The sequence below is a fragment of the Drosophila albomicans genome, chromosome 2R (assembly GCF_009650485.2).
Source record: "Drosophila albomicans strain 15112-1751.03 chromosome 2R, ASM965048v2, whole genome shotgun sequence".
Classification (NCBI taxonomy): domain Eukaryota; kingdom Metazoa; phylum Arthropoda; class Insecta; order Diptera; family Drosophilidae; genus Drosophila; species Drosophila albomicans.
In genome coordinates, this window is record NC_047631.2 from 2751950 (window position 1) to 2774481 (window position 22532).

Here is a 22532-nt window from a genome sequence, read left to right on the forward strand (position 1 = left end):
AAATCCTACAAGAAATCCTCGAAAACTCGACTCTCTAATTAATAACAGCCCCACTCACATGATTATCGACAAGTTTAAATTTAATTTTCTGCAAAATTATTATGAGTAGTAAAACTGTGTGAACTACTTATTATATTGCTTTGATCTTTACCATAAGTTTATTCTCAAGTTTTTCCTACACGTTCGCAATTTGGCTCCAAAAGACCTGTATTCTTTGTATAGTGTACGGCACGTGCGCTATTAAATATGCAATAAATTATTTTTGGTAGTTTTTTTCGCTTGGCATTGCTAAGCTGCCTGCAAATTATAGAAAATCCCATCGCACAATCCCAACCGAAAATGCCACAAAGAAGAGCAGACAAAGATGGCATGGGGTGGCTAAGTGCGGGAGAGAAAAGTCAATGTAAGCAATAAGCTGGAACACCATTATCTAATGCTTGGCGCGCCATTGAGGCATAAAGCCCCCAATGTGCAGGCCTCCTCCCAGTCAGAGTCACAGTCTCAGTCGCAGCCTGAGTCCAATCCCAATTCCAATCTGCTCGGCAATGCGAGGCCCATAAGCGGCCAAATAGTGTGCAGGAAATAAAGCACAAAAAGGCAATAAAAATTGCCAGGCAGCCTGTCGGTCTGTCGGACTGTCCGACTGTCGGGCTCTTGGTCTGTCGGCCTGGCTCAGAGTAGTGGGCTAAGAGAGTGGGTAAAACTTTTGGCTGACTATTTTGTAGATGTTGGCCGCACTGCTTCCGGGCCAATAGAAATGCCAGCATAACAAACAAAGCAACCCCCTCCACACACACACAAATACATATCATAGATGTGTATACTTAGCGCATAGTATTGAGGGTTAGGGTTGTCGGTTGAGATCTCTCTTTCTCTCTCTCTAATGGCCAGCAGACAGACACTGAGACGTCGCCAGCAGCGAATTTAAGTGCAAGTGATTTATGGGGTCTATCAGGAAGAGTGCGAGTGTGTGTGTGTGGGGAGGGAGGGGGGTACAAATGAAAATTAGCTGATGTAGACATAAATGCGAAATGCGGGCGGGCAAAAAGTATGCGCCAAATTGCAAATGCCAAACGGTTTCTGGCCACAAGTAAAATCAATCAAATGTCGAAAGCCGAAAGTCACTAGTCGAATGTCGAATGTCGTACATCGAGTTGCATTAAATATTGAATACACGGACAAGAGCTCAGTATAAAGGAAATTCAATTACAAGTGGTCGGTCAGTATTAGTGGGCCAGGCCCCTTTGATATTTAACCCCTTTTGGAGGAAATGCTTTTAGTCTACTTCTTGTATGAACATACTTGAACATAGGCCTGCTAGCTATGGTTTAGTTCTCGTTAAAGCGGATTAAATTACAATTTACAAGTGGCCAATACAAGCTAAGCGGACTTAAGTGCTGCCCCTATCCCGTGTCCACTTCGAATGACGACTCCGATTCCGATACCGATGAACGATGAATGAAGCAACCCTTCCCTTGTGGTCGCGAGACCGTACAGTTTAAGCCCCATTGCGTGCTAGTGCATCGATGATAATTGAAAGACCTCTTAGCTCTTATCCGGCGGGGGAGTCACTTGGCTGGCTAATCGAGTTTGAAACAAGCGTAAATTGTCCTTTTGATATTTGAGTTGACTTCAATTGCATTTGCGGTGCAAAGTGCAGCTCTACGACGGTTCTGGTAATTAATGGTAATTGTGCAAGCACTCACAGGTACGAATAAGCCTAGCCAACGCCCCACAGTATGGCTTCCCCCTTGGGGCAAAACTGTTCCCGATCGGCTGGGCTAATGTGCGCTAAGCACTCTCGCCTGCATTTGCCTAATGACACAGCGGACTTTGTATAATTTGTAAGCTTTTAAACCGATTTGCAGCTTAGTCGGGAAGCAGCGTTAAAATATTTCGAATAACAAAACCAACAAAACGGTGTGCCTTCAGTGGCAAATCGCTGTGGCACAAGAGAGAGACTTCGACTCGTCCCAGTCCGAATCCGAGTCCGAACCCGAGTCTGAGTCTGCGATGAAGACGGAGACTAAGACTGAGACTCAGATGCGCTTAGCTATTTTAGGTGTCTGTTAAGCTTTTTGCGGCATTTTTACGGCATACATTTCCATTGAATTTGCCGTAAAAAAAAACGAAATAAAACACAAAAATTAAACAAAAATAAAAAATACTTTAAAAACGGTTTCGTACTTTGTGGCTAAGCCAAGAGGTTGACACAACCAGGTAGATATGAGTGTATCGAAGCTCTTCGTATTCAAGTTTTGTATATAAAAATATATACATGAATACGACAAAAGCCACAGCTCGATAAATCGCGTTCTTCAGAAGCAGAGCGGCGGCTGCCGTTTGAAGCAACACTTGACTTCGGCCATAGATGGAGCACAATAAAAATAAAAAAAAAATTATCTTATACATTTAAAATACATGAAAGAAATTCATTAGGATTTCATTATTTGCCAAATATTTGTTTTTAGTTCTATTTTGTTTTGCTTCTTATTCGGTTGATTTCTGATTGAATTTGATGGATAGAATTCCTGGAAGGGAACAGCTGTTGTGAACGGGGTCTTGATTAATATTTGAAGCGAGTATGAGTTAGGGAAAAAAGTGATGATAATCATTGGTAAGAGTGCAGACAAGAAAATTATGAAATATTGCTCGATAATATTTATACTCTGGAATAATAAAATTATTAGATTTTGACGTCACATTGAAGTTGTTCTTTATCTAAGATCGGAATATGAATGGTTTTCTATTTCAATATGATAACCCCGAAAGGCATCAATGAATGGAACCGTCGCAATTTCGTCACCGTTGTCCTCACCATCGTCGTCACTTTGGCATGTCTTTTCACGCCAATGGGTTAAGGTATCGCATTCAACGCTTTTTGGCTTTTAATACAATTCCCTTGGCGATCGGAAATCGGCAGTGCAACAAAAATTGTTGAAAGTTTTGTCTTTGAACGCGACTTGAAACCTAACAAAACTCAACCGGGCAGCACACAACAGAGAAGAGAGAAGAAAGGCGCAGAACAGAGCAGATCAGTGCAGATCTGATCGGAAAAAATATACCAAACATGGAAAAAATAAGAAACAAGTAAGAAAGCTGCAGTTAAAAGTGCTCGACTGCGAGATACCCGCTATACATTTCCAATAAAAGCAGAACAGTGCGGTATTCATTTTAAAATATATCCAATTAATATACCATAAAAATTCTAAATATATGTCAACGACTATTTTTGGTATGTTGAAATAGTGCTTCATTCAAAATATAACATAGAGTGCAAAATATACCAGATTGTCAACCAAAGCAACTAAAATCCCTAGTAAGTAGGCGGCTTTGCTTTAACAAAACCAAAGTTTTTGGAATCATAAAAACTATAAGAAACGGACAGTTGGACTCGGCTATATCGTCTCGGCTGTTGACGCCTATCAAGAATATATCCTTTTGCCTGCCAGCCCAAAATTATAATACCCTTCTACCCTATGGGTAGCGGGTATAAAAATAAAACAAGATCAGCCACATTTAAAAACTTGTCGAGCACATTGGCAACTGCATTGAAACATTAGCAGTGATGACATTTTTGTGGTCGTCGTGTCCTCCCTCCTCACCCATCTCAGTCTACTCAACTCCCTGGCTTTTGGTTACCGCACCCGCCTGTCTGTGTCAGCGTCTGTGCCTGTGTCTGTGTCTGTGATACGTCTGCTCTGTTTCATCATTGTTTTGGGCCATTGGCTTTTTGGCCTGATGGGTTTTCGCTTTCTTGCCGCTTCCAAAAAAATTCTTCACAACGCGACACTACATACATAATAAAATTGGATCGCCGATCGACGATCGCGGTTTGTCGCTTGTCGTTTGTCGTTTGCAATTCGAAGCGACGAATCCGATTGTAAAAACTGGCTCTCTCTCTCTCTCTCTCTCTCTCTCACACACGATCCGAGCCGAGTCGAGCCGATCCGATCTGTTCCACATTGAAGCAGGGGGCTTAAGCATCGAACAAACGCTGGGACTTGGGAATGAGTCTTGGGCTTTTGGGGTTTAAGTTTTTGGGTAACGTCTTTGTTGAGCCACCACGGCGGCATTTGTAGGGCTTTGTTGGTTTATTAATTGTGGCCTTTTTTGCTCACAAATGAATGCACAAATTTCAGACAGCCGCCTGCGGTTGGAGTCTCAGACAGTATGACGCTTCGCTTCGCATAAGCAAAGCATAAAAAGTAGGAAATATAAAAGAAGCTAACTCAAGCTTCGGAATATTGAGGTGAGAGCGCGGCTAATGAGCCTGGAGAGCAGCGGGCACAGAGCACAGAGCATCGAGCAGCGAGCATCCTTTTTTGCTCGATATAAAGCGGGACGGACCCAACTGCGAGCAAGCCAGACAAGCAGACACCTAAAACCAGTTGACTTCGGTCTTTTGACTTAATGCCTATAAAATTATAGGTTTCTCAGTCTCAACTGGAAAATTGTGTGGGGCGTTGCCCAAAAAATTAATACAAATGCAGCCAGCACGAAGCATTTTCTTTAGCCTCTTGTGGGGAAAATGCCCAACACAATAAATAAGTAAATATAAAAAAGTAACAAAAACGAAAACCTCAAAGAAAAGAAACAAAGTAAAGTCTAAGAGGCTACACGCCCCAGGCAATCACGCAAAATGCCAAATTACATGTAGCTACCATTAACAGAACGAAATCATCTAACACGCAGAGCCTCCAACTTGACTTGGGCACAATGAAACAAAACAAAAAACAAGAAAAAAAAGTAACCATTTAAGGTGTTTTTCACATGCCGCGCCTGAGCACGGACGCGATTTTGGAACTGGTCTGAAACTGGCCTCAGACCGATAGCAGGGCCAGGGCAATATTTGAACATATTGCGGGCCAGCAATTTGATCGGGGCTAAAGTCAGGTCGGATTTCTCAAGTTACAGGCACTGCGCACGCACCAAGTGCCGCCGCAGATCAGGCTACAACAGCAATGCAGGGCAGGCAGAGAATTAAGGGAATCGAGCCCTGATTCTTAACTGTCATCGCACTGCAGTTGACACTTGAGCTGTAGGTGGAGGCGTCGTCGTCGGTTGCTTGCACGTGCCAGTTCCTTTGACAATGTTGGAACTAAGCTCCATATGAATATTATGAATTATATAAGGAAAAAAGAGAGTATAATACAACGAGGCATCTCGATAACTAACTCTACTAAATTTAGAGAGTTAAGGTTTGCAGGTTGAAAGTCACAGATATTTCGCACACACTTTTTGAGCACTTATTATAAACACTTAAATTAATCACAAAAATGCTCAGGCATCCCACTCTTTCTTAGGTACTTGATACTCTAAAACAATGCGCCAAAATATTGCCCACAATGTGTCAGAGTATAAGGCAACAGAGCAGGCGGTGAGATCCGAGAGTAACTTGAATAAAATTTCCTGAAATAGAAAGTTCTCGCGAAACGTATGAACTGATTCAGAATTGCCAGAGAATTGGATGACATCGATGTTCCTCCATTTAGGTGAGTTATCACGTCCAGTTTTCATCTTATTGTGAGATTTCGAGTTGTTTTGGCCATCGTCAGAAGTTTGCCTAAATGCTGCGACTTAATAACTAGAGCCTAACGTTTGCCAGTGAAAAAACATTCTGTGTATTTTTCAAATATACTTTTTTCATATATTTATTGGCTAACTCTTTAAACGTTACTCTGCAGTTGTTGTTTTTTTTTAATTTTTTGTTTTGTTTTGTTTGTTTGCTTGTTGTTTTTTTTTTCATTTTCATTTAATCATATTATTAGTATACATATAAATAATTAAAAATATTACATTAAAATGTATTCGTATATCGTATAGAAGTTGCTGCTTGTTGTTGGTTTTTCAATAATGTTTTTAGTTTCATTCCATTTTGTTTTCTTTTTTTTTTTTTTTTTTTTTTTTTTTGATTGCGTTTTCTTCTCTGACAGATCATTATCATGGGTTCTTCACTTTCATGTTTCTCATTTTACAATTTTGCTAAAAACTAAATAAAATGTATCGTAAAACAATATTAAAAAATGTATATACGAAACAAAAGAAATTAATTTTATTTATGTGCACATTTCAAAATAAAAGCAAAAAGCGTCTCAATTATTTTTAAAATAGATTTACGTATATTTTTTTTGCATTCATTTTATTATTTATTTTTCTTTTGTTATATTTTTATAAAATATCACCTAAAGCAATTACGTATTTCAGTTTCAGTTTTGTAATTTGTATTTTTTGTATTTTTTTTTTGTTTTTGTATTTTTTTCTTTTTTTGTTTTTACAACAATAAAAATTGTTTGCTTAATTTGCAAAACATTCAATACCCATAACTAATTATAAGAAAAATTATTAAACAAATGTGTTCAACAAAATGCAAAAGCTTGCAAAAATCATAGGAAACAATTTGTTGCAGACAAAATTACAACAGGTTTTTGTTTAATATATTTTTAGGGTGTATATGTATAGCGGTAAATTTGCTGTTTGTTTTTATTTTTAACTAAAAAGCAACTAAGATCAGTTGGCCACAGATTTATACTAAAATTACATTATAATTACAGCAATTACTCATTTTTGTTGTTTTCATATTTATCATTTTTATAAGACAAAGTACAACAACTATTCCTTCATTATTCATCTTTTATTAATTTATTGTTATAATTATTTTGTAGTTTTGTGTTTGTTTTGTGTTTTCGTTATTCTGAAGTTGAAAAAATAGTACAAAAGCTTTGACATATTCTTGATTTAGTTAATAGGTTGTTGACTGGTTTCTTTCACTAATAAACCATCTTCATCTTTTTTAATGGTCTACTCATAAATACAAGTGGTTGCCCATATAGCTGGACTGCAACACGGTGCAGTTCCATTAAGTACAATGTTTTGGTAATTTTTTTTTCTTTTTCATTTTTATATTATTTTCGACTTTGTTTTGTTTTGTTTTGTTTTTCTTTTAGTATGCTTTAACTGAAAATGATAGGTATATAATAGCGATAGAGATAGAAGTGCCTAGAGCTGGGAAGAGTTCTTGGGAAATTAGTTAGATGGGTAAACATAGAGTTTAAGTTTAGCTTAGCATACATACTAATACGTAGCCTTCCGTTACGGAAACTAAGAACTATATAACGTACATTTAGTTAGACCGCTATAGTATACATTAAGTTGGGGAAACCCAAACGCATCTACAATCAACGAAATAGTTGTATTTGTATCAGAATTTCCTCGTGTTTGGGTTTTGGATTGGGTCTAGATTAGTGTTGTAAATATGCATGGGATAGTGTGGGATTGGCTTAAAATCCATCTCATACATCTTAACCGCTGTTTTGAGCACCAAAAGCTGCGCTGTTACTAGGTATTTAGTAAATTTTTTTTTGTTTTGTTTTTTAGTTTTTAATTACATTTATTTATAATAATAGTATCGTGTTCTGCATTTTACGTATTCATTTGTTTAGTTAAAAATTTTGCTTAGTAAATGCTTAAAGTTGTTATTATTTCATCTTCATCTTCATCTTCATTATATTTTCTTTTACCTCCTTGTAAACTAAAATGTGTCTCTCGATCATTACGTATATTTAGTTAAGTTTCGCACTGTTTCTAGCTCATTTAAAATGTCATCGTATATGCGCGTTTCAATTCTCAATTAATTAAATTAACTTTAATTTTGTATTTTCTTTGTTTTGTTTTAGATAGTTTTGTAATAAACAATAATAGGAAAACATATGTTTTACTTTATGTTTTATTCGTATACTTTGCATTTGAACTTAGGTTGATTTTTATTTACTTATGTATCTTCTCGTTTACGTATATGAGTTACATTTGTTTTTCGATTCTCTTTAAGAACGTATCAAAATAAGAGTTGTAAAAAACGAACAAAAAATTATTAAATTATAGTTCATAAAGAAACGATAATAAATTTGCTTTTTTTGGCAAGTTTTTCCAGTGTTGTAAAACACATTGAAAAGGGACGTATTGAAAAATCGTATACTCGTTTTCTGAAGTGATTAAATTGAAAAGCCGAACTAAATGAGAATAATCGCTTAGTGTTTTTCATCATTCATTGTTTTCTTATTTTTTTTGTTTTTTTTTTTGTTTTTGTTTCTTTGTCATCATGTCGTATGTAAGCAGCCGTTGTAAGCAGCTTGATCGTATAACTACATGCTAGTGGTATATTTTATATTAGAGTTTATATATAAAAAACTTTGCTCTGCAGTGTAATGCAATGTATACTGTATGGATGTGATCAGATTCGGTTTATTGCTATTTTTGTCAATTTTCCTTCAGCTTTCTTCATTATTTTGTTTTTTTTTTTTTTGGTTTCTCCTAGAACGCACCCGCCCACTCGCGTAAATACTCTCACATACACATACACAATCGCAGACTGGCGGAATTAATAGTCTGCTTCGTGTTTGATGCGATAACTGGCATAAGTTTCTTCCAGCGGCGCAAAGTCTTGGGAGTGGGCCTGTGCTCAAGTTCCGAATTAGAAAAATTGGCACAAAGTTGTAATATAAAGAAATGGTCTTTAGATATCGTAGATCAAAATTTGATGTACAAGTGTGCTTGTTTGTCTATCCTGTTCCTCGATTCGTATCGTATCGTATCGCCTCTGAGCTGAGATCGATTTCGATTTCGATATCGGGAACGGTTTAGGTTTGGGTTTTTGCAACTATGTCATTGTTTGGGTTGTTGAGGGGCTAGGAGGCAATATTTACAAGTTTACAAACTCAAAACGATAACGTGTGTGTATATATATATATAACTCGATATATATACATATATATTTATATCAGAAGTTATCGGAAGTAATCGGCACTTGACTTTGCACCAGCAGAGTCGGTGCCATGCATGTTAGGCTAACTTGAATATCAGATAAATATATGTATATAAATATATATATATACGTACATACATATACCTATTCAAATGTATATGTATATAGTTTCTATATAGAATTATGTGCATATGTAAATAGTTAAAAATGGTTAGTTTTGGGTTAGTAAACTTTCTTGTAATATATACGTATAGTGTTCTGTAATTTTTGCAGTTGAAAAATTATTTAGTTTTTGTTGTTTTGTTTTTTTTTTGGGTTTTTTGATTTTTTATGTGTGTTAAGTAAGTGAAAATAATAAAAAGTTGTTAAATGTTTTTAATAATAATTAATAATATATTGGCGAGCTATATGGGCCTCTTGCAAAAACGAAGTACTGGAACTTTTACTTATTTTTTCTCTTTTGCACATTTTCATAGTTTTGTTTTTTTGTTTTTGTTTTTGTTTTTACTTTAGTTGTTGGTACTTTTTACAAATTAAGCAAATTTTTGCGCTAATTATTGTTGCTCAGTTGCTGTATGTTCGTTCTTCTTCATCTCTTTATAATCTTTATAATCATCATATTGAATGAATTAAGTAATTTACAAGTTGAATGCATTCCATTTTCATGCTCTGCTGCGAGAGCACAAAAATAAATAACATGACTTTTGCTTTGAATTACTTTTTTTTCGTTTTACTTCTTAGTTATTTGATTATTGGAACTTAAATTTATGGCTCTCGTTTTTACTGTACAAAAACAGACAATTTCTAACGGCCAAAGCATCAGCACCTGAAGCACCATCAGCGGCAGCAGCAATAGCAATGGACAGCAGCAGCAGCAACGACAACTGCAACTGCAACAGTTGAAGTCGCAGTTGCCGTTACAATAACAGCAGCAACAGCAACAGCATCAGCAGCAGCAGCAGCAACATCATCAGCGTCAGGATATATTTTTGGTTCCGATAGTTTGGAGCCAGTGTCGCCACCTGTTGGCCGCTTGGAAGCTCGTTTGTGGTAGTTGTTCTTTGCTGTCGGTCCAGTCCTGTCGTTGTTCTTCATATATATATATATATATATAAATATATATCTATATATGTATTGTCATCGTGAAGTTGTCGTTGTCGTTGTCATTTGGCCACTGGCGTTGAGTCCTTTTTGTTGATGCTCATTTCTTGCTGCTAGCTATTGTTGTTGTTGTTGTTGTTATTGTTGTTGTCAATGTTGTTGTTAATGGTGTTGTCATCGCTGTTGGTGTTGTTGTTGTTCTGGTGGTTGTTGTTGCTGCTGCTTTTGCTTCTGCGCTTCTGCGCTTTTGCTTTTGCGCTCGCTAGATATTTGCACTCTTGTACTGTATATGAATTAATTCTCTTGACTAATTTACAATGTGTGTGTGTTCTTGTTCTTGTTCATAATTACGTACAACTTCTTCTGCGTATTTTGATTGGATTTTATTCATCAATATTCTTTTATATTTATCGTTATTGTGATCATAATAATCATGATGCTTTTGCTCTGTTGTAGTTTTGCAAAATTAATTAATTTTACTTAATTTCTTATGCAGTTTTGCAACATTCTCATTATTATTATCTTTCTTTTTTTCTTTTTTTTTTTTGGTTATCATTATTGATTCATTTAATCCCAGGGCATTGTGAGCACCCGCTTCGTTTTTGCAAGAAGGTCGTTATCGTACTACGAACATGGGTGCACCACCGCATTGTAGCTCGCCAATATAGGACCATGTGCTCCCGCGAAGGGGGTACTCACAACGTCTGGTGTACTAGCTCCATCGGTGTGCGATGTTGAATCGGCATTACTTCTTCCTTCACCATTTGCTGAACCTAATTCTGGTGGTTTGGTGGTGTCCCGTTCGTCGATCACTAAATCTATTGGCATTTTACCCTTTAAACATGAGATATATCGATGACAGAAATTATCGCATAATTCATGCACCTGCAAAGAGAGACCCGCATAAACATAGTACGAGAGAGAGAGAAAGAAGAGAGAGAGATTTCGTATGTGAGAAAAGTGACGTCAACAAGGTAAAAATAAAACTTAACTTAACATATCATCTAAATACTTTATTTAATTTGAGCTATTTGAATATGTTATGCATTCTTAAATGGTATAAATCATTTTGCTAATAATAAATGCAACTAATCATATTCATTATGTGGATACATTCTAATCAAGCATTGCAATACAATCGGGACTTCATTAGGCTTTCAGTTTCTTCATTTGACGTTTAACTTAACAGAGAGATGAAGAGAGAGGGAGACAGTTGCAGACACTTAGCGCCATTGCATTCTTCAAGCCAACAGCAACATCAGCATATCCATAGTAAGCAAAACTTGTTTTGCTCCCGCTGCAAATGGCATGCAAATTGCTTTTTATGCGTTAACCCAGACCCAGACACAGACACAGACGCAGGCACAGACTTGACTCTGGAATCGAGCCACGCAAATGGTTGATGATGGCACTCAAAAATGGCGTAGACAACGTCAGCAACAACAACGGCAACAGCAACCACTAAGCTTAGAAGGTGTACACGCTTGCAGGCGTTAAAAATGCGATGCCGACCACATAAATATGCATAGAGAGCTGACCAGGTCGAAAGCATTGGTCGGAAAGGAAATGGTGGCCAGCCGAGTTTAGCCGCAGGGCACACTTTTAAACCAGCAACAGCCACAGCAACAACAACAGCAACAGCAACAACAATCAGCAGCACGTGCAACTTGCATACGATCGCTTGCGTCAGCAGCAGCAGCAGCCAAATGTGCCAACAAAATGCGTTTTTAAAGCCATGTTCTTGTTGTTGGTACCAAAAACTCAGTGAGTATGTGTGTGTAAGTGTGTGTGTATGATAAAACAAATGCGATAAGAGCCCAGTGAGTGTGAGTCAGGCGGAGAACATATGCAAATATGCAAAAAAGCTGCGCACCAAAGAGGAATGCAGCCGCCGACACGGCTAAAAAGAAATTAATTGCACTGGGCTCGGGCTGACGGAGTAGCAACAACAAACAGGGTGCTTCATTTAAACGGGGCATGCATTTAATTTACGAAAAAGTGCGCGTTGCTTATGCAAATTGCTTGTTGTTTTCTTCTCTTCCTCTGCAACGTGGCTCTCGATTACTTTTTTCTGTTTTCCTTTTTTTTTGGGCTCACAAAAAATGCAGCGGCTAAAAGCCTGGCTACCTATTAACTTGTTGCCAAAACTTGCTAAACTTGTTTCCAGGCTAAAGCTGCTGCTCTTACAGTTGTTGTTGTTGTTGCTGCTGCTGCTGTTGCAGCGACTGTGTTCAATGTTATTGTCACCAAAAATGTGACGATGATAAAAAGTGGCATCAACTGGTTTATTGGAGAACTCAAATTGTCGTTGCCGCTCGCTGATAACAGCACCAGCACCAGCAGCAGCAACGGCAGCAACATGTTGCAGCTATGTATGGCTGTCAAAGATGCCATAACAATGCACATAAAGCGCACAATTAGCACGCCGGCATCATGTTGCGAGCAACTCCAACTGCAACTGCAACCGCTGACACGCAACAACAACAGCAGATATAACAGCAACAATAAGGCATAAATACTTACTAAATTGATATGTTTATGCGGCTATATGCCTGTCTGGGCACACACACGGGACAAGGGACAAGGGACATGGGACACAGCCCGGCTCGGACCTTTGTGGCATGTTGTTGCTGTTGCTGTTACTGTTGCTGTTGCAGCGATGCTTGGACGCTGATAATTTTTGATTAATTTGTCAGCGTTGTGTGTGACATTTAAGCAGCTCTTTGCAATATTTATGACTGGTTGCCAGTCCTGACTGTCTGACTGCATGTCTGCCACTCTGGCTGACCATGTTGCTGCTGCACATTGGGTGGGCACAGCAGTTGCTTACTGCTTGCTGCTTGCTGCTGGGAACCCCAAGCTACAGCACTGAGGGCGTTGCTTGTTGCAAACGTTGTAAATGTTACAGTCATTTGTACATCCTGTTAAACAAAACTTTTTACAGTCCCCATCCTCGACACATTTTACAGCTTCCTCTCGCAGCACTCGATAACATCTATTGTAGTCCCAATCTTCCCCCTTCTGCTCTACACATCAAGTCCAGCTTACATACAAATATATTGCACTTTGCAGTGGCTTGCAGTTGTCTCGTTCTCTAATCTCATGCAAATCGCTCCAATCTGCGCAGTGGTAATTTTCGATTTCCGTTCATAGATAGCGTTAAATGTTCTATAACAGAGATGAGGAGCTCTCAGTTCTCGGTTCTCAGTTCTGAGCTCTAAGCTCTGAGGCCTGCCGGTTGCCGACTGACAGTGCCGCCAATTTCAAGCTCCCCAGCTTCTTAGCAACAAGTTTTGTGTGTTTTATTTTTTGCATTTTGTTTAACAAGCGTGCGGCAAAAAAATGTACAACACTGCTGACATTTAAATGAAATGTAATTAAGAAAAAACACACACTAAATAAACAACAATAACAAGCACAGCAACAGCCATGAGAGCAACAACAGCAACAGCAACAGCCACAACAGCGACAGCCGACAAACACTTCGAGTTGAATCTAAAGTGCTTGAAAAAATTAATATAAATGCAAAAAAAAAAAATAAAAATAAATATCTACATATATCTGAGCGAAATGCTCGAAACGTGAACAAGACGAACTGTAAACACGCTTTATCTAATTGATAGACAGAAAACTCAATTGTTCAGCGAGTGCATTCAACTATAAAATAAATCGATTCTTGTGTAAACACATAACTAACTTAACGGCCCCAAATGGCCCTTAAGTGCAGTCTCTTTAAATTTCTTTTTGTGTGACTGTTAATCGAGAATAAGTGCCGCTAAGTAAAACTGACTTAACAGATGAAAATGAAATGTATTTCAAGAGCCACAACTAGCTAAACACCAATTCCATGTAGTGCTCAACCATAGAGTTATTTCACAGTGGCCCCATTCCGCATTCCGCGTTCCGCGTTCCCGCACCGTTCCGTTCCCAGTTTCAATTCCGCTCCCGATGTTGCTGCAGATGCCGGTGTCAATGCTGATTCTGATGCTGAAGCTCAAGCTCAAACTCAAGCTGAAGCTGATGCCGGTACAGCCGCCAAGCTGTGAGCTGTGACTGCTTACCCCCTGCCAGGGTGTGTGTGTGTATGTGTTTGTGTGTGCCTGTGAGTGTGCAACTGACCCAACGTGTGTTGTGTCCGTCAGTCTATCCAGCTGTCCCACTATCTGTTTGTCAATTGCAATGCGCCATCGTCGTTGTCGTCGTGTTTTTTCTTTTTATTTTTGTTTTTTCGTTTTTTTTTTTGCATGTGACTGTGACGAGAATTTTCCGTGCTGGATGGGAACTGAGAGCTCTGAGTTGAGCTGAGCTGAGCTGAGCTGAGGACTGCAGACTGGGCACTTGGGGCTGGCAAACCAGTTTTGACAGACACAAGTCTTGAAACGTCTTTTTAACTGATTCTGTATGTTGTTGTTTTTTTTTTTGTTCTTTAGCAGTATCAAATATCTTCATATACAGAATATATATATATATATACTTTTTGCCAGTCAGCCCGCACATTTTATTTAAGTATTATTTTTTATTTATTTTTTTCTCTTTTTGTTTTTATTTATTTTTTACCCCGAAAATCGCCCGCTGCATTTTGTTGGCTGCATATAAATGAATTGTATCTTTTTTATACAAGTTGCTACAGTTCTTTGTGCCGATTGCTGGTCGCTGTTGTTGTTGCTGTTGCTGTTGCTGTTTGCTGTTACTGTTGCTGTTGCCAATTGTTGGTTCGTGTGTGTCGCAAGCTGTGTGAGTGACAAATGACAAAACAAAAACCTGTCGTGGGCTGTGTGATGATAAAGATCTCGATCGGTAGGCAGAGAGTACTTCTCTTGTTCAGAGAACGACTATTGAATACAGGGTGCCGCATGCAACAAATTGCAGCAGCTGGCTACCTGGCTGACTGACAGATTGGCTGGCTGACTGACTGACAGACTGACTGAGCGAGTGACTGAGTTGCTTGGCCTGGCTTACTGCACTACTTTCAATAGAAAGCGCTTGTAGCTGCAGTTTGTAATTAACATTGGTCAACGCTAATTGCACATTGATTGACTTTTGTTGTATTTGTGATCGTTGTCATTAGCCCAATAGCAGCGTGCCAGTTACAATCCCGACAATAAATGACTTAGGGGCCTACAAGTCTCAAAGCCTTCAAGCCAACCAAGCGAACCAGCAAAAATGGGGCTCAGCTTCGTATTCTCTTAGCGTTTGTTCTTTTTTTTTTTTCTTTTTCTGTTTTTGTTTTTATAATGTTTTGCATAATTTCTTACTTAAGACTTAATTGAAAACGAGAAGAAAACAAAAATAAATACACACACACACACACGCACACACACGCACACACACATTTATACCTTGATGACGAGTTTAGCTCAAAAGCCCGGCTCAACTTCGTTTTGGGCTTCGGTTTCGGTTTCGGTCGACGCTCCACGCTTCGTTGCGCATTTGCCTAATTAATTTTCTCGACACAGCAGCAGCAGCAGATAGAGTGGACAATGGGTGCCGAGGGAGGTGGGGAGCGGGCAAGGCATTAATTACGACCACGTTGAGGAACAACTTCCATTAAGACTGTCGGCTGGCAAACACACAAACCCAAACCCAAACACACACGCACCACGACTAGTCGAGCTCTTGCATATTATTTGAAATTAAAACAAATTAGGCAACCTGTAATTTTTCCATTTAGAGTATAAAGTGTCCAATAATAAAGTAGGTGTTGCTGCTTGTTTGTGGGCTGCATTCCCAAAATTATTCATGTGCAGACAGCAGTTGAGTTGAGGGGGTATCCACACCTCGTGAATTAACAACAAAGCAGCGCCGCTGAATGAATGCGTTGCATTGTGTGGCGCATTGCAGCGCGATGCAAATATGTTTGTTCGCCTCCCCCTCCCCCCTTGAGCAGACAATAACAACCAAGCTGTTGTCGTTAAGTATCTTGGACAAACACCTGCTCAGACAAACAGACAGAAATATTTGTCCCTGTGCTATCTGTGGTATCTCGCATTGAATAAATGCCTTGTCACATCCTGTCGCTGGACTTATCTATATCTAGAGCAGAGCTATGCCAAGCAGTTTCCATGTTACGATTTTGATTGGCAATTAATGCAGTTTTCTGACCACAGCCAGCTGTGCATAGCTGCCCCCAAAGTTGTTACCATTGCTGTGCTTTAATTTAGATATTTTTCAAAGAGAGATACAAACCGCCTGCTGTGCTCCGATTGAAGCCGAAACAAGCTCAATAAAATGTCAACACAACTCGGTTGGCAATTGCAGTGACCACTTGACAACTACTATGCCTTACTTTTGCAAAACCCTGTGAAACCCCAAAGATATGGATATATTCAGCGATGATTTATGGGTTTTATGGGTGGTCATTCGGGATGGTGATAAATGCCTGTAGATTAGTGAGGCGACTCCACAGCTTACTTTTCGGCAGGTTCCTATCATGTATTGCAATGCTTTACTAATTTTGGATTGACTCTCCTTAATTGTGTGAATTAAATAATAGATTATGAATGGAGCTTGTACTTACTTTTTCTAACTCTAAAAGGTGAAACCGAAGCACTTGTATTGCTTGCACCATCTGCAAAGACAGAGATAAAGAGAGAGAGAGAGAGAGAGAGAGAACACATGAGTTATGCATATCACAAATAATAATAAAATTCATAGCCATAAAGAGTGCTTCCAAACAAATCGTTTAACGCCCCGGAACCACACACACACACACACACACAGACAGACACACACAAATACGAGACAAGCAGAGAGCGCCAACTGTTAGTAGAGTGAGCAGATGCTAATTAAAACGTCAGCTTGACATTTGACATTTTTACGATGCTGCTAACTGCTGCGGCCACTGCTGTTCTTGTTGTTGCTGCTACTGCTGCTGTGTGATGTTGGTGCAACAACAATGAGCAACAGTGGCCGGCAAAAACTTTGAAGAATTTTATTTAATGCTTCGACCGCGGCCAAACTGAACCGCATAGTAAAATAATAACATAGAGAAAACATGCTATAAACATTTTTATAGCACGGCCATATGAATCTCGCTGTACATATGTACTATATACATGTATGTGTGTGTGTCCAGAGAGTAGACGTTCTTGTTTCCATCGGCTTCTTCTTCTCCGTTTTAAGTAAGTGTTACTAAATGCACTTTTAAATGTTCAAACATGAACTGTCTATGGCTGGAGTGGGATAGAGAATATCAGAGTGGGGCGGAGAATAGGGAACGGGGACTCAGCCTCAGCTTCAGTCTCTGCTCGATCCACCGCAGAGTTGTGGCATGCCAAAATGATTTATGGCCAAAGTACGCAGGCGCACACGGCCATGGCCAGAGCCAAAAGCTGATCAGTGCGCAAGTGTTCAGTCTGCAGTTGGCAGTTGGCAGTTGTCTGTCGATGCCAGTGGCAGAGCCTGTTCGAGGCTGGCACTCACTCAGTTTGTTCTACAACTAATAAACTAATCTGCAAGTGCATAAAATTAGGGCCACCGCCAGAGATTTCTCTCTGCAGCTGCAGCTGCTGTTGCTGTGACTGTGGCTGTTGCTGTGGCTGGCGACTAATACGCCATAAAACCAACGACATTAAACGCTGGCAAGTGGCAAGAAGACACTGGCAGTAAGAATACGCAGCCTCTGTGCGAGTGAGTGACACATTTACGACTGAACTGAGGCTGTCTTGCAGTTGCAATTAAAATTAGTTTTGCCCCTTAATCTCTTTATATGCAGCAGCAGCAGCAACAACAGCAGCAGCAGCCACATGAGTTGACGCGATTTGTGCAGCCCAATTGCATGGTTCGTTTTGCACTTTTTGCACGCAGCATTTCCGTCTTGATTTACATGGAATGTCGGTGGACTCGCACTCAGACTCAGACTCGGACTTGGACTCAGATTCAGATTCAGATTTGGAGTCAGACTCTCTGACTCATCTTATGCCCATGTCCAGATGAACTGGAACAAAAGACAGCTACTGACCCGCTGTGCGATGATCGCACACAAAATGTTGTATTAGATATCGCAATGCTTGATGTAAACATTCTTTCTACAGCTGATCTTCATTATGCCGACGATGATGATGATGATGATCATGTTGATCACGGCATGATCGCCGTCAAGGTTGCCTTGATGGCATTTGCCTTTGCCTTGGGGCTGCTGCTGCTACTGCTGCTGCCCAGATCTCAATGTATTTGACTAACCCACAGCACACGCAGCAGCACAACGTCGTCTTTATTGTTGCTGTTGGTGTTGTCGTTGCTCTTCTCTCTGCGCAACAGCCCAAAGACTGCCCATTTAGAGAGTGCAAAAATGTCATATGCATCATTAAATCGTTCTGCTTCATATTGTAGTCGTTGTAGACGTTGAATTCACTCGTTGTATGTATGTGTATGTACATATGTATGTCGCCCCTTTCTTTCGCTTGCAGTAACATGCAAAAATCAAAATGCGTGCGCGAGAAAAAGAAAAGTGTGGCAACGCTGCGCAATAAAATGCTGATGCACTGAGTGGACGGACGATGAAGATGAAGATGACGCTGGCTTCTGCTTGTGGATCGCATTGTGGATCGCGTTGTGTGTGAGCAAAACAGACACCTCATCAACGCCAAATGAACGAATGCTCATAAATTGGTTTTGGCTGTTGCTAAATTTGCTGTGATTTATTCTAAATAAAAGAAAATTATTCAATTGTTGTCATTGTTTTGGGTCAAGGTGACACACACTCACACTCACACACACAGACACACCCGCACACTCTGTAAGGCCATGATCTTTGCTTGGGTAGTGTTGCTGGCAATATTGTTGCTACGTTTTGTTTACTTACCAGTGAATCGACTTCGGGATCTGCGGTATAGTAGGGTTTCTGTGATCTTATCTGAAAAGAAGGAGAAGAAGAGATCAGTTTGAGTGAGAAACAAATACATATATATGTATATGTATATTTTATACTAGTTTGAAATCGTTGCAAATATGTATAAGCTGCAGCTGCAGCTGTTGCTGTTGCTGTTGCTGCTGCTGCTGATGTTGCTACTGCTGCTGCTGTGCTGAATCTTGACGAACGCAGGCAGGTGGTAACTGCAGTTTCGAGCTACTCCGTGACTAGGTCGCCTAGTATTTTCAGTTGTCCGTTGTCTGTCGTTTGTCGTCTGCTGTCTGTTGTCTGCTGTCTGTGTCGTCGCCGTTTTATGATGGCAACTCACAGTCCAAGCGATAAGCGATATAAACCAGCAGCAATAGCAACAGCAAAAGCAACGCCAACAACAACTGATGTTGGTTTCCAAAACACAGCATGGGAAACTCAACATTTGCGTAAAATTTGCTGTTGTTGCTCATCAGAGCAGAGGTGACTCGCTGTGACCATAAAAGCGATTCTGGTTTTTGTGTTTGTTGTTGCTGTTGCTTTTATTGCAAAAGGCAACAGAAATAAACCACACACTTAGATAAAAATCACAAAAGCAATATGTGGCTAGATAAAAAGAGAACAAAAAAAAATGGAAAAATGGCCACACAGACCGCGACCGACGACCGACGACAGAAGGTCAAATAAATGCTGCGAATTATTTGATTTTATTAATGTTGTTGCTGTTGTTGTTGTTGTTGCTATTACTGAAGATTGTTCAGTTCGGTGTGTCAACTCTCTCACGGAACTAGAAACCCAGCTTGGGTTGTTCTTCAATAGATCGTTAGATAAACAACACAACACACAAAATGTAGCTACACCCGCTGCGAAATTTTATAATCATGGCAAGATCTTCAGTTGACCTTGCGTGTTCTTTTGGGTTATTTTGTTGCCTTTTTTTAGTGTCATGACAAAAGACCACACAGCAGTCAATGCAAGGCTGCACTGCAGGTGAGCTCAACGGATCTGCACAGATATTCGAAGCAACGCAAGGGAACTATCAATCAAGGCATCGATGTGCGACACTCGATACTCGATACTAATGCATTATGCGAGTAACGGCAATTTGAAATTGAAATGTGGCATGGACGACTAATAATCATGCTGCAGAAAGACAGAGAGAGAGAGAGAGAGAGAAGCGTGCAACACACATACACAAACAAGATCAGATCGGCAAGGAGTTCAAGTCCAAGTCTGACTCTTTGGCCAGACATCTGCAGATATGTGGGTAGCCGAGACAGTCGACAGTTGAGAGCCGAGTCCAACAATGAAGCATGAGAAAAACGCCCCATTGTGAGGCGAACTTCAACAACTACCACAACAGCAATTCCCTTGTACATGAGGCACAATCATTGAAGAGAGTATGAAACGCAGCTAGTTGCGTGTGGAGTTGTAGTTGGAGTTGGAGAGTTGTGCCAAAGTTGCCCGCTGCCAGTTGGCTTTAATGTTGCATTTTCAAATGCTGGTTGGTCGCAGCAAGTCACACACACACTTATACACAGCAGTAGCCCGTGAAGTTGTCAAACTGGTTTGCATGATAACTCTCCGTTTGGATGGCTGACTGGATGGCGATCAGGTCGCGCTTTAACTTTAGCTGATATGAAAAGCACGAGGGTCGCACTCATGAGTGGAGAAGACAGAGGAGGAAGAGGAGAAGGGAGGAAGCATTGAGCTGCGCTGGCATATTGCACACACGCACTTCGCTGTCAGAGGCGAAATGAAATCAAAATGGCTGCCAGCTTGCATCGCTCATCTCTCTCAATTCGCAGCGCTAATTGCGAGTCCAAGCTCACTGATAAACGCCTCAACTTGAGCCAGTGTGTGCTGCACTTTTTAAAAATGTATAAATCATTGGCAACAAGCAAAAAGACCCACACAGTGTTAGTGTGTGTGTGTGTGTCTAGAGACAAGTCTATAAATAAGATGCGCGTGAAAATAACATCAACACGAAATGAGAATCAAATTCAAAATCAAAATGAAAACGAAATGAAAATGAAAATGGGAAAACTCTCTACTATATAGATACATATATGTACATACTTATTTTAGAGAGAACATTTTGTCAACACCGCCGCGTGGGCGTCTGCAGCTGACAATTTCTTATTTATAGCCCTGCGAAGAGGCGCATTTTCATTTTCAATTTCAATTTCCAATGCGGAAACCCATCGAAATAAAAAAAGACAGAAACTAAACTAAAAAAGCAAGAGCAACAGCAACAACAACAAGAACAAAACTCACACGCGGACAACAACACGCACTTTAAAAATAAAATGGAAAATTGCGCGTCATGTCATTGGGTTTACTTTGTGTTGGTTTCTGAACGCTTGACGCTTAACGCTTGACGCCTGCCACCGAACACACAATTCTAATCAGTTTCACATGGGCAGCTCATAAATTTCGCAAGCCAGCGGCGACTAAATAAAATCACTACTGTTTAGATACTGCTCTTGAAGCGCTTTTATGATGCCTCAATAAATGCAATTATACAACCAGCGTTGTTCACAATACCCCACAACAACAACAACAACAACAATACAACAACGTCCTCGGGGGTCTGTCCCCGGCTATACATATGTACATATAGCTATGACTTCGGATTCGAGTTCGAGTTCGGGTGTATCTCGTGGGGTCTCCATGCACAAAAGATACGCAGCAAGATCGCTGTCATAAATTGTATGGCATTTTCAAATCAAATTCATTTCATCAACTCGGCCACGTGCTATCTGAGCAACAGCAATGGCAACAGCAACAACAACAGCAGCAGAAGAACAACAATATTATCGCCATAAAGTATATGTATATAGAAACGTATGTATACATACTTGGAATTATGATTCAATCAGAACTGCTTTTAATTTCTCACATGATAAATTTATAGAAATTTGAGACACTAAAAACCGAAATAAAAATCGAAACGCAATCCACAAAAGAGCTGAGTCCATAAAACGCCTCAAATGTTTTGGCTGACTAGTGTGTGTGTGTGCGTGTGTGTGTGTGTGTGTGTGTGCGTGTATGGGGAGAATTTGTTTTTGCTACGTTTTTATTATGCCAATAGCTAGGAGTTGCTCGTCCGGGTCCGCCCGCGTTTATAGCCCTGGCATTGTGTTGGCAATAAACCTGTGCGGGCGGGCGGGCTGTTATTCGCCGAGTGTAGAGTCTAGCAGAGTGGGGAGGGAAGGGGGCACTGAGAGCTGCAAGCAAGTGTGTGGCTCGCAGTCTTGAGCACTTGAGTAATGGCCATAAAGCGCGCCCAACAAACGGCCATAAAGCAATTTATGCACCCGGCCATGTCGACTTTCGGAATCAGCGCGCACAGTAGCCAAACAGACGGACGTCGATCATAGCCCACAAGACATCCCCTCCCCCTTCTCTCGCTATCACCCTATCGCACTCACAGTTTAGGCACTTGAAAAAGTGCAGTGATAACAGGCTAGACATTGCCACGAAACTGCAGCTAAAGTTCACTTGAACCAAAACTAGTTCGTCTCTAGTTGTTGTTGTTGTTGATCCACATTGTGGCGCCTAAATTGTTGCACGTAGCTTCACTAATTTTCGTTATTACTTTTGTAATTCGCTGCGTGCCACGGCGCCAACGCTTCCTGCTCTGCCCTTTCCCCTTTCCCCGTTCCCTAGCCAGCGCGGCATGCGGGCTGCTATCATAAACAAAGAGCAAAGACAAACAACAACAAGTACGTGAAGCAAAGAGCATTTGTCGAAAGGTATCAAGGTTTTATCTTGTACAGTAAATGGTGCAAATTGAAATAAGTTACACATATGTGTGTGTGTGTGGAG

At 40.1% G+C, this 22532-nt stretch overlaps 1 protein-coding gene across 5 annotated transcripts in view; it reads right to left on the minus strand.

The window, feature by feature from the left end:
• The window catches only part of LOC117576137 (homeobox protein homothorax), a 146544-nt gene that overhangs the window by 75292 nt on the left and 48720 nt on the right, over positions 1–22532 (minus strand). For 4 of the 5 annotated variants that reach the window (XM_052007774.1, XM_034260701.2, XM_034260699.2 and 1 more), the window contains 3 exons: positions 18666–18716; positions 16380–16430; positions 10562–10747 (listed from right to left, as the gene is read on the minus strand). In XM_052007774.1, coding sequence (XP_051863734.1) covers positions 10562–10747; positions 16380–16430; positions 18666–18716 — 288 coding nt within the window. Of the gene's footprint in view, positions 1–5876; positions 5993–10561; positions 10748–16379; positions 16431–18665; positions 18717–22532 lie in introns of those variants that run through there. The other variant, XM_052007776.1, reaches the window with a different exon arrangement.